General features: G+C 47.0%; 1 protein-coding gene across 6 annotated transcripts; it reads left to right on the top strand.

Moving 5' to 3' along the window:
• The first annotated feature begins 207 nt into the window (after positions 1–207).
• Positions 208–11479, top strand: NACA (nascent polypeptide associated complex subunit alpha). 6 transcript variants are annotated; one of them, XM_055578216.1, is made up of 10 exons: positions 209–537; positions 1082–1220; positions 1405–1476; positions 3881–8449; positions 9568–9653; positions 9840–9917; positions 10150–10296; positions 10698–10826; positions 11041–11163; positions 11352–11479. In XM_055578216.1, exons 3-10 carry the CDS (start codon positions 1407–1409, stop codon positions 11364–11366), a joined length of 5217 nt encoding a protein of 1738 aa, XP_055434191.1. In that variant the 5' UTR covers positions 209–537; positions 1082–1220; positions 1405–1406; the 3' UTR covers positions 11367–11479. The 6 variants fall into 6 exon arrangements, with proteins under 6 accessions (XP_055434193.1, XP_055434191.1, XP_055434192.1 ...); XM_055578218.1 differs by lacking the exon at positions 1082–1220 and having other exon boundaries at positions 208–537; positions 1383–1476; XM_055578217.1 differs by lacking the exon at positions 1082–1220 and having other exon boundaries at positions 211–537.
• Positions 11480–12047: the final 568 nt, after the last annotated feature.

Raw genomic sequence — 12047 nt, 5'->3', positions numbered from 1 at the left:
AAGAAATATACTGAGTATAGAAATTCACACCTTCACGATAATCTCATTTAAATTATGTATTCCAAAATAAAATAATTGACAGCCTAGGTCACAGCTACCTTTCATTGGTGTGACTACAATCTCCGTGTATTCGTCATTATTTAATACGTCGTTCTACTGAATTAATTGATAAAAGAAAGTCCGAAAGTAATACTGTTGTGGCTACTTTGCTGACCCGATTGAAGAGGCTGCTGCCTCAACATGAGGGACGCGAAGGGGTCGGCTATCTAAGGACTGCATAGCTCAAGATAGAGAGTTCTGCCAGGCCAGCGAGTCCTGTTCTAAATTCATACCCTTATTTAGACCTCGTCACCATCCACAACTGGAAACAGCCGGATGACTTACTGGTTAAAGGAAGTGACTGTAAGCAGCTCCTGACCCGGAATTAGATCCTGGTCCCGCCCCCTCCGCCAGGCTTCGTTCTGCAACAGGCGTGGGTCACGCTCTCGCTCGTTCGCTCTCTTTCTGCCGCCATCTTGGTTCCGCGTTCCCCGCACAGTAAGTGCTTGCCTTCGCCGCTACTTTTTATCCGTAGCCATCCGCCTTTCTTGCGGCCTGAGGCGCCGCGCAGAATAAGAGCTAAGGAGAATTAGAGGTTTTATGGGGTCACGGGGTTCCTATTCAACCCTGGGCAGTGTGGCCTTGGGGCCTCCGGACAAAATGGGGTCTGCTCTTGGTGTCCTGGCAAGAGTAGGGCAGAAAGGCCAGAGAGTCCAGGGCTAGGGAGATGGGAGCCGTTGGGGATGGAAGTGGGCTGCGTCTGCTGTTGGAACTGGCTTCGCCAGAACCCAGAGGATGTTAAGGGGTCACAGCTTTGGAACAACCACCCCCGACCCCCGGGCGCCCGGGCGCGTATATGCACACACACACACACACCCTTATTGTGACAAGCCAATGTTGGGACTTAAGACACCCTCTTTCCCCTTCTGGGTCCCGGAAATCAGCAAACGAGGGTCCTGGAGGTCCTCGCCCAGAAAGCGTGTGGGGGAGAGGGGGCGCGGCGTTTCAAGGTAGCGTCTGAAGTCTCCCATCCCGTGCTCAGGAGCCAGACCGGGATCCTCTCCCTCGGGTTGAGAACGCAGTGATAATTGCTTCTGTGTGGGATTTGGAGTGTGGAATAAAACGAATCCCTGGGCACTGGGAAATCCGCTGTCCGCGGAGTGAAGAGGAGCGATAAAAAGGTGATTCTCTTGATCAAAAATGTGAGGGTTACGTCGTGTTTTTCACCTATTCCAGCTACTTTGGGGAGGGTTGTCCCACACACCCTTACGGTATTTAACAACCCTCAGCAGTTTTAAGCGTGACTCTGGATTGGGCAGCAGAATGGATCCGAGTCAATTCAGGCCTCCTTTTTATTCCCTTCAGAAATGCCCGGTGAAGCCACAGACACCGTCCCTGCTACAGAGCAGGAGTTGCCACAGCCCCAGGCTGAGACAGGTAGGTTCCCCCTGGACCCCTTGCCCTTAATTAAGATTGTAAAATTGTCCCTAAAAATATATGGTGGGTTAAATGACAAATAGACTATACTTCTGTTTTTTAGTATTGGTTCTCATTAAAGATGGGGCTGTAGCTTTACCAGGGAGGAGAGTCCATAATAGTAACTTACTTATTGGAAATAGGTGGCACACTGGCAGGCCAAGGAGCCCTGAGCTTTTGTGAAGTTCCAGCCAGCAGATTGCATCGAGGTTTTAGATGGCAGTGCTTGGCATTGTGCGGTCATCACATGCCTGGATGAGATGTGTGCTGGTGGTAAATGTGTTCTCCTGGGCCCTGGGACCCTCCTAGATTGGTTAACTTGTTTTGTGGATTGGTGCTGAGATGTTTTTAGTGTCCTGGAACAATGCCTTCATCAACAGCTTATCTGGAACCCAGGATTGAATTAGAGCCTTCTTTTGACTGCTCTTTAGCTTTGAAATTAATGAATGTAGAACGTAGTGTAAATGCAAGGTCTGAATTCTGTTTAAAATACATCTCTACAAAACCTGAGAGGGGTAGTGAAAAAACTTTTATGGTAGTCTTCTTGCTGTTCAGTTGTGCAGAAGTAAATGAAGGGAATCTTCAGGCTATGACCTCCATTCTCACCTCTCCCCACCCCCATGGTAAATTCTTTTTTTTTTTTTTTAACTCCACCTGTCACTTAAGGGCAGTTTCTATCTCCTGGAATTAAAATAGTTGAAAGCATTAAGGTTCTCCCTCCCCACCTGTCTCTTTAGCAGCTGAACGGATTAATACAGCTGCTTGAAAAGAAAAAGGAGGGGGCCTCTGAGTTGGGGAATGAGCTATATGAAATCCTTGAACTACTGGGACTTAAGGAAGGTTATAAAATAAGGGACTGGTCTCTGAAGATTCTGTACTTTCAGTGTTAGACAAAACTTTGGAGAGTCTCAACTTGATTTTATAAGTGTGGGGACTGAAATTCAGATGAGTTTTGAATAATCTGAATCAGGCTTCAAAATTAATGCTGTTTGCTTCTGAAGCAGTCCTCACAGCTGTTCAACTTATACCTGAGTATTTTGAGATTGCACTGTAGGTTAGATTGAGTGCCTGTAGTGAATACTCGGGGTTTGTTTTTTTGTTTTTTTTAAATACATAACTATAACTAAATAATTATTAGAGTTAGTATAGAAACTGACTCAGGTTATGGTGTCTAAAGCGAGTAATTTGGGCCTTATCCTGGAGTTTTGAGGTTCAGTAAGAAGAAAACATTCTAAGTTTCAAATTCTGATTAATGTTTGAGAGCGTTTGCACTGTAGTCATAAAGACTTTGAGCTACCAAGTTTCCAGGAAAGACTGGTTTGAGCCTACCTTTGTAGTGGGATACTCTTGATTGAGTGATCTGTGAATTTGGATGCTCTAGGCTTTTTTAAAAAATAATACTAATACTCCCTTCTAGGTGTTGAGCAGTCATTTAGAATCTTTTGCATAGCTTCAGTGTGGTGCTAAGCAGTGCCTGTTTTGGCACAATGGCATACTCGTCCAGATTAAGGGGTGAGGACCCAGTGTATTCTCTCCACTTGAATTCCCTACTTTCAAAATAGAACCACAGTCTAGTTTGACCAGTTGGATTACAGTTTCATAATACAGTCCCTACCCATGTGACTAAGCTCTGTTACTCGTGGTCTAATTCATCCAGATTGATGTCTGAAGAGCTAACATTGCTTAGAGACTGTAGAGTCCACGCTTTTGTGGTTGGTGTTTTGTTTGTTTGATTTTGGTGAGTAAAATGAAGTACAGGGAAGCTCAGTGACTTAGTATTTAATATTGAGTATTCTGAAGCCTGAGCATTAAGAGTCCAGTTTTTCTCATTCAGCTCTGATTCTCCATCAGTATTGCCACTCATTAGCTTCCTTGTTCCAGTTTTCAGCATTTGTTTCAGTTCATGCCCCTTGGGTGGATAGAGTAGAACTTTCTATTGGTGATTCCATGGTCTGTGAGAAAGTCTTAGGGTTCCTTTGAGGAGGGAAGAGAAGGGCACAACTGGGAAAGGGTACAAAGCCTGCTGTTGCCAACTTATTCCTGGGCCTGTGCTCCCCATTTAGAGACTAATAGGCTGGTCTTAGACTGTTCTTCACCCTAAAGGGGTTTACTTATTTTAGTAGATTTGGGAAAGGAAAAGAATGATGTATTCTACTTGACCACTGAAGTATGTTTAGGGAAGATTGCTGTTGCTTGTCACCTTTGTCTAATCCTGCGTGGTGACTTTCATTCTCAGATTTAAAATTCCAGTGTTTCTTGTGTGAGGCGTGTTGTACTAAGTTGGGCTGTATAACTCACTTGTTTTTTTCCTTCCCTTTCCTCCTTCACCCCCCGCCTTTTTTTTTTTTTTGCTTTTCTTCTCCAGCTGTGCCTCCTGTGTCTTCATCCTTGAGTGTCACTGCTGCTTTAGGGCAGCCTAAACCTACGCCTACCCCTCCTTGTTCCCTGGCCTCCCAACAATGCCCTCTGGCAACCCCTGACCAGCCTTCCCCATTCCTTTCTCCCTCTACCATTGCCTCAACCTCTTTTGAAGCTCCTTTTCTCCAGTCACCCCATGGGACAGCCCTGCCTTTGGGAGCTGCCCCTCCCACTGACACCCCCATTTTCTTACCAAACCTAATAGGGCCTCCCATCTCCCCAGCTGCCTTAGCTCTGGCCTCTCCCATGATAACTCCAGCTCTGAAAGGTGCTCATTCCTCTTCAGCTCCCTTGGCTCTGGTGGCCTTGGCTCCCCACTCAGTTCAGAAGAGCTCTGACTATCCCCCTAATGCTCTTAGTTCACCTCCATCTGTTGCCGTAATTGAGTCGGAGTCAGTGACATCTCTGTCGGCTCCAGTTGCTCTCTCAGAACCAAAGCCCTCTCCTAGTCAAGTTCCCTCTCAAGTAATTCCTAATCCAAAGGGTACCCCCAACCCTCCAAGTATAGTCAGTGCTATCCCTTCCCATCTTGTAACGCCTTTGGCCTCTATTCAGTCTGAACTAGCCTCGTGTTCTCAGATAACACCCGCCACTCCCCCAGCCATCCCTTCCCCTCAAGTTAAAGGTGTCTCTGTTTCCTCAGCTCTGACTGCTCCACAAAACCCTGTAAGCCTCAGCCTAAAGGGACCGCTTAGTCCACCCACTGCTTCATCTCTTTCAACTCAGTCTTTTGCTGTGGCTGCTGAGTCCCCTCCAGTTTTCCTCACGTCTCTGGACTCTCATCTTACACCTTTACATCAGAGTTCTCCTGTCCAAACTTCAAGTTCTAATATTCTGTCAGATCCCATAGAAGATACTATTTTTGTAGATCATTCTTCTACAGATGCTTCTTACACTTCTCAGAGATCTGTAATTCCTCCCCTTCCTTCCAGAAATGAGGTGGTTCCTACTGCTGTGACTGCTTTTCCAGGGGGGACTCCAGCTTCCTCTCTGGCTCTGTCTGCTGACAAAGGCATCTCTGCTGTCACTGACCTAGCCTCCTCAAATATAGTTGCCTCTTCTCCATTATCTCCTACAGCCTCTCTCGTTCTCAAAGATTTTCCTAGTACAGCAGCCCTGGCAGCACCTAAAGATGCCCCCTCTCCCCAAATTACATCATCTTCTCCAGAGATAGCTCTTTCTCCTGAAGCCACCCTAGCAACAAAAAGCTACCCAGAGCCTCTCCCTGTAGTGAAGCCAGCCAGTACTACTCCCTCTTCTTTGAGTGTTAACTCCCCAATCTCTGTAATCAAGACAGATTCTTACGCAAGCCCAGACCCAACTAATCTGCTTCTCAAAAGTTCTTTCACTACCCCAACTGTAGCTGCATGTCCTTTGGAAAGTGCTGCCATTGATGGAGTGGCTCCTACAACTGCCAAAGGTCCTTCCACTCTTACTACTTCACCTTTGATGCCTCCAACCTCTGAAAGTTGCCCTATGGCTCCAGTAATGACTTTATCTTCCCAGAATGTTTCTGCTTCTCTAGCTCCTATGGCACAGGTCCCTGAAATTCCCAAGTCTGAGTCTTCTACCCCTCTGCCTCCAACTGGTGCTCCTCAGGGTGAAAAGAAAGTTCATGGCATTTCTCAAACCTCACCATTGGCACCTGTGGCTTCCGCTCCTGAAGGGTACCCAACTGAGGACTCTGGTGCTTCTATTACTGCATCTTCCAAAGGAATGTACCTAGCTGACTCCCCATCTCCTCTAGGGACTACTGTGTCTCCTCAGCCTAAAAGAATTCCAACCAAGAAGGGTTCAGCTACTGCTCCCTTAACTCTTGCCCCTTCTGCTGCTAAAAGTGTACCTGCTATCCCTGATACTCCTGCTGGAAATCTTTCGTTCACTGTTTCTCCAGTTGAAGCTTCCTCTTTTCCAGAGGCCGATCTTCCTTTTCATGTCTCTAAAGGATCACTAGCCGAGAAGCATTCCCCTACTCCCCCATCCCCCAGAGAGGCTCCTGTTGCCCCGCCTATGGCTCCTTCCCCCAAGGAGGGGCCAGCATCCCCATCCCCTAAAGAGACCCTTACTCCTCTAGCTGTGACCCCTTCCACCTCCAAAGGAGCCCCAGCAACTCCTTCCCCCAAAGAGGCTCCCACTCCCCTAGCTATGACTCCTCCTTCCCTCAAAGGGAGCTCAGCAACCACATTACCTAAAGAGACTCCCCTTCCTGCTGTGACCCCTTCCTCCCCAAAAGGAGCCCCAGCAACTCCTTCCCAAAAGCAAACCTCAGCCACCCCACCTCCCAAAGAGGCTCCCACTTTCCCAGCTATGGCTCCTCCCTCTTCCAAAAGAACCCCAGTTAACCCACCTCCAAAGGAGGACTCCACTCCCCTAGCTGTGACTCATTCTTCCCCCAAAGACAGCCCAGCAATCCCACCTCCCAAAGAGACTTCCTCTCCTTCAGCTCTGACTCCTCCCTCCCTCAAAGGGACTCAGGCCCCCAAAAGAGCCTCAGCTACCCCATCTCCCAAAAGAGATTCTACTCCCCAAGCTGTGACTCCTCCCTCCCCCAAAAGGGGCCCAGCAACTCCATCTCCCAAAAAAGCCCCGGCTAGCCCACCTCCAAAGGGAGACTCCGCTCCCCCACCTGTGACTCCTCCCTCCCCCGAAGGGAGCCCAGCAACTCCATCTCCCAAAAAAGCCCCGGCTAGCCCACCTCCAAAGGGAGACTCCACTCCCCCACCTGTGACTCCTCCCTCCCCCAAAGGGAGCCCAGCAACTCCATCTCCCAAAAAAGCCCCGGCTAGCCCACCTCCAAAGGGAGACTCCGCTCCCCCACCTGTGACTCCTCCCTCCCCCAAAGGGAGCCCAGCAACTCCATCTCCCAAAAAAGCCCCGGCTAGCCCACCTCCAAAGGGAGACTCCACTCCCCCACCTGTGACTCCTCCCTCCCCCAAAGGGAGCCCAGCAACTCCATCTCCCAAAAAAGCCCCGGCTAGCCCACCTCCAAAGGGAGACTCCGCTCCCCCACCTGTGACTCCTCCCTCCCCCAAAGGGAGCCCAGCAACTCCATCTCCCAAAAAAGCCCCGGCTAGCCCACCTCCAAAAGGAGACTCCACTCCCCCACCTGTGACTCCTCCCTCCCCCTCCCCCGAAGGGAGCCCAGCAACTCCATCTCCCAAAAAAGCCCCGGCTAGCCCACCTCCAAAGGGGGATTTCACTCCCCCAGCTGTGACTTCTCCATCTCCAAAAAAGGGCCCAGCAACTCCATCACCCAAAGGAACCCCCACTCCCTCTGCTGTGACTTCTCCCCCCAAAAGGGGTCCGGCAACCCCACCTCTCACAGGAGACCCTGCTCCCCTATCTGTGGCTCCTGTCTCCCCCAAAAGAGCCTCAGCAACTCTGGCTCCCAAAGAGTCTCCAGCAACTCCAGACCCCAAGGAGATTGCCACTTTAGCAGCCATGACTCCTTCCCCCAAAGAGGCCTCAGCAGCAGCATCACTCAAAGAAACGCCCACTCCTTTAGCTGTGGCTCCTCCCTCCTCCAAAGGGACTCTGGCCGCCAAAAGAGCCTCGGCAACTCCAAACACCAAAGAAGTCCCTACTTCCCCAGCCGTGACTCCTTCCACCAAAAAAGCAACAGGAACCCCAGTCCCCAAAGGGGTGCCCACTCCCTCAGCTGTAATTCCTCCCTCCCCAAAAAAGTCTCCAGTCCCCAAAGGGGCCCCAGCAACCTCATCCTCCACAGAGGCTCCCGCTCCCCCAACTGTGATTCCTCTCGCTCCCAAAGAGGCCCGTACTTCCCCAGTTTCAGTCACATGTCCCTTGGGGTCCACTGCCCCTCAGGCATCTAAAGGGCCCCCAATAAAGAAAGGCCCCACAGCTTTCAAAGCAGTGCTTGATGGTTCAGCTCCAGAAAGTGCACCAGTCATCACAACTCCCACTCAGAAAGGTCCACCAGCCAAGAAGAGTGCTATTTCACCACCTGTATGCCCAGATCCCTCAGCTCAGAATGGTACTAAAGGACCCCTTCCTGCAGTGGCTCCAGCTCCTCTACCGACAGTCTCTACTCAGAAAGGTTCTTCTCCAAAGGCTCCAAAAGCCCTCCCTGTCTCTCCCTTAAAGGGTAAAGATTCTTTCCATTCCCCAAAGGGCCCCTTGCCGCCTCCTTCTGAGTCAGAGACATCTACCCCTTCAGCAACAGCTGCCCCAGAGAAGATCCTTCCTAAAGCTGGATTAGTGTCTGTCTCTCCAGCACCTACCCCGTCAGTCTCTCTGCCTCTTGCTTCCTCCCCAGTTCCCCCTCTGCTTCCTAAACAGCAATTTCTGCCGTCCTCACCTGGGCTGGTGCTGGAATCACCCTGTAAGCCCTCAGCCCCTGCTGATGAGGATGAGCTGCCGCCTCTGATTCCCCCGGAACCAATCTCGGGGGGAGTGCCTTTCCAGCCGGTCCTCGTCAACATGCCCACCCCCAAACCTGCTGGGATCCCTGCCCCAACCCCCTCTGCCAAGCAGCCTGTTCTGAAGAACAATAAGGGTATTTGCCTTGGTTTGCCGTGTGCATGGTGTGTTGCCCACAACCCTCCCGGGCTACCCACCAATACTAACCATAGGATGCGCCGCTTTTTCCAGTATACCTGCTTGTGTTTGGGCATAGAACAATAAGTTTAAATGCAGAAACTCTAGGCATGTGAGACAGAATCTTGGTTTTCGCCTCAGATAGTCCATTATGTATTTATTATCTTGTGTAATGTGGTCCAGACTAACTCTGGGTCCATCATCTTCCTTACCTACCTGATCTGACACTGAAAACCAAGACATTCTAGACTTTTAATTTGCTCTAATCTCTACCACATCACTAACCTTGTCCCTGGGCCTGGGATTTGCTAAAATATTGGGAAATGTAGAACTGCTTGAATTTCTTCGTATCTTAAACTTAGTAATAACCAGTGCCCAGGGACTCTTCCTCCAAGACCTATTATGTTTCCTAGCCTGAGAATGGTGGAGGTGTATGCTTTTACCCTCAGTAGTCCATTGATGCTTGGCCTTTGAATTGAGGGAAATTTAAATATGTGAGTTACATTAGGAAGAAATGAGTGAGGACTATTAGAACTATAGATAAAAAAAAAAAACTATAGATCAGCATTTTGAGACTATTTGGGTTGTGTTGATTAGATCAAATTGCTAGGGTTAGCAGTTTGAAAATAAAGCTAAATGTGTACACAACTGCTTCTGGCCTCCCCCAACCCAGTTTAAAGGATGAGGGGAAAGTGTCCTCTCCCCTCAACCCCCTCAAGACCGCCTCCACAATGTCATCTTAACTGTCTTCACTGAAGTATACCTGGAGGCACCTTGCCTACCAGAACCTTTCTAAGATGGATGGGCTATTGGGTAGAATTTGGCATTGCATAAATCATTGGTATTTGCCTGTGCCGAGAAGTGAAGAACTTGAAGAAAAAGTAACAGTTATATAAAATGCTCAGCTGTGTCTAGTGTTTCTGGGGCTGGGTCTTTAATGGATGTGTACACACTAGTTTTTGACTAAGTTACAGGCTATCATACTGTATAAACCAGTGACTTTTGGTCTGGGCAAGCCATGGTGAGGTGCCTCTTGTAATCTTTGCTATAAAATGTAAAAGTTATTTGTCATTTTAGGGTCTGGAACAGAATCTGATAGTGATGAATCAGTCCCAGAGCTTGAGGAACAGGATTCTACACAGGCAACCACACAACAAGCTCAGGTGGGTATTATCTTAACTTACTAATGTAAGTACTTGGGTCAGAGAAACATTGGTGAACCAGTGTTGATCAGAGAAAGCTGGCTTATGCGTTTGGAGCTGTGAACTTTTGTAAAGGGAAAACCACATGGGGATTTTGGTATCCAGGTTTTACATTCCAGTTTACTCATAGCTATTTGATTTTCTTAGCTGGCAGCAGCAGCTGAAATCGATGAAGAACCAGTCAGTAAAGCAAAACAGAGCCGGAGTGAAAAGAAGGCACGGAAGGTAAGAATTGAAGTTATAAACAAGAGTTAAAGGTTCTGATGAAGCAACTTTCGAAAGGGGGAGTCTGTAGTGGAACTCAGGGTAGTGGCAGGAAGCCTGGGAATCAATGATGTGTTCCTGTATAAACTTTTCTTCGCCCACAGAAAGTCTTTGCTTAGAATGTAGTTTTGTTGAGTTTATTTCCTGAAGCTGCTTCTAAAGAAGTTGACAACTGTTCTTTTTTATTCTTTAGGCTATGTCCAAACTGGGTCTTCGACAGGTTACAGGGGTTACTAGAGTCACTATCCGGAAATCTAAGAATATCCTTTTTGTCATCACAAAACCAGATGTGTACAAGAGCCCAGCTTCAGATACCTACATTGTTTTTGGGGAAGCCAAGGTAAGGAAAGTTTTCTTGAGAATTACTATAGACCAGGATTTCTCAACCTCAGTGCTGTTGACATGTTGGATCAAATAATTCTTTGTTGTAGAAGGGCTATCCATTAAGCAGTATCACTTGGAGTTGTGATAACAAAATCTCCAGGCTTTTGACAGATGTCCCTTGGGGGACAAAATCACCCTCCAGTGGAGGACCACTGCTTTAGACATAAGCTATTTCTTTGTCTACAGGGATATATCAGTATTATCTGAGTGAGATCAAGCCATTTAAAGCTAGGTGGTAAGTTAATGTGATTTAGATTTAAGTTAGTTAGATTTAGAGTGCGAGTTTGGGAGAGATACCATTTTGTTGATTTACTGCAATTGATCTACTCATTTGAATCTGTACTTTCTGTCCTGTAGATTGAGGATTTATCTCAGCAAGCACAGTTAGCAGCTGCTGAGAAATTCAAAGTTCAAGGTGAAGCTGTCTCAAACATCCAAGAAAACACACAGACTCCAACTGTACAAGAGGAGAGTGAAGAGGAAGAGGTATATAAGGAAACCTTTTGTACCTTAAATCCTTTCAAGATAATACCATGTTTGTATTGATGGGTGTGTTCTATATGGTTTTAGGCTCTTGAACTCCATGAGTTAAGTAGCTTTTGACTTACGTTAAGGTACTGTCTGTAGATTCAGGAGATGCCTGACAATTCTTGAAGTTGTTCTTGCCTTTAGTTTATTAAGTATTTTTTCCTTATCTTAGGTTGACGAAACAGGTGTGGAAGTTAAGGACATAGAATTGGTCATGTCACAAGCAAATGTGTCTAGAGCAAAGGCAGTCAGAGCCCTGAAGAACAACAGTAATGATATTGTAAATGCTATTATGGTAAGTATCCAAGCTTATTCTTTGACTCCCGCTGCCCTGACCATTTGTGGGTGACTAGTTTTTGTGCTTAATATCAGCCAATTAAGAAGCCTCTTTCCAGAACCTGTTCTGAGTTTTCTTGGATTTTAGTGACCTGTATTCTCTGAATTTGCATGTAACCACTTCTGATGATCTCTTTTCTCTTACAGGAATTAACAATGTAACCATCTGAAAAGACGACCTTTTTTTGGTGTTTCAAAAGAGTAACTGCAGCTGGGTTTGAAATTTGTACTGTTTCTATCTAATAAAGTTATGGCTTCTTGTTGGATGAACTCAATGGGTGCTTGATCTCTTTGGGGTTGTGGGGACAAAAGCGCTAGAAATAAAAACACATTTATTTGTAACTCTTAAGACCTCAGCTTCAGTTAAAGATGTTTAATGCCACAGGTTTCCCTTTTAATAATTATCCTCTCTTCTGACCTATGATCTTTCTGAAAACATATTGGGACTCATCTGGCCTCTTGTCATGTAATATCTTGGTACAGGGTTGGAAGTAACAGATGTGAAATGCTTGCCACAGAGGCCAGATGAGGCCCAATATGTATTCAGATAGTACTTTGTAAAAAAGTGAAGATACTAGGACTTCCCTAGTAGTCCAGTGACTAAGACTCCTCACTCCCAATGCATGGGGCCCAGGTTAAATATTTTTTTAAAGGAAGGTACCTCATGAAGGAGAGATTTTTGACTATAGACAGTGCACATGCTGTGCTCTTAGTCATACAGACATATTAATCTGTAAATTCTGATTAGGGTAGCCATTAATTGTGCTACAATAATAAATGAAATCAGAACTGCTCCAGGCAAATTGGAGTTTAGCCAGTCGTGATAAATACACAATACAGATA

This window comes from Bubalus kerabau, chromosome 1, assembly GCF_029407905.1.
Source record: "Bubalus kerabau isolate K-KA32 ecotype Philippines breed swamp buffalo chromosome 1, PCC_UOA_SB_1v2, whole genome shotgun sequence".
Lineage (NCBI taxonomy): Eukaryota > Metazoa > Chordata > Mammalia > Artiodactyla > Bovidae > Bubalus > Bubalus kerabau.
Note: the sequence above shows the minus strand (reverse complement) of the source record. Positions and strands in the feature narration are given on the sequence as shown.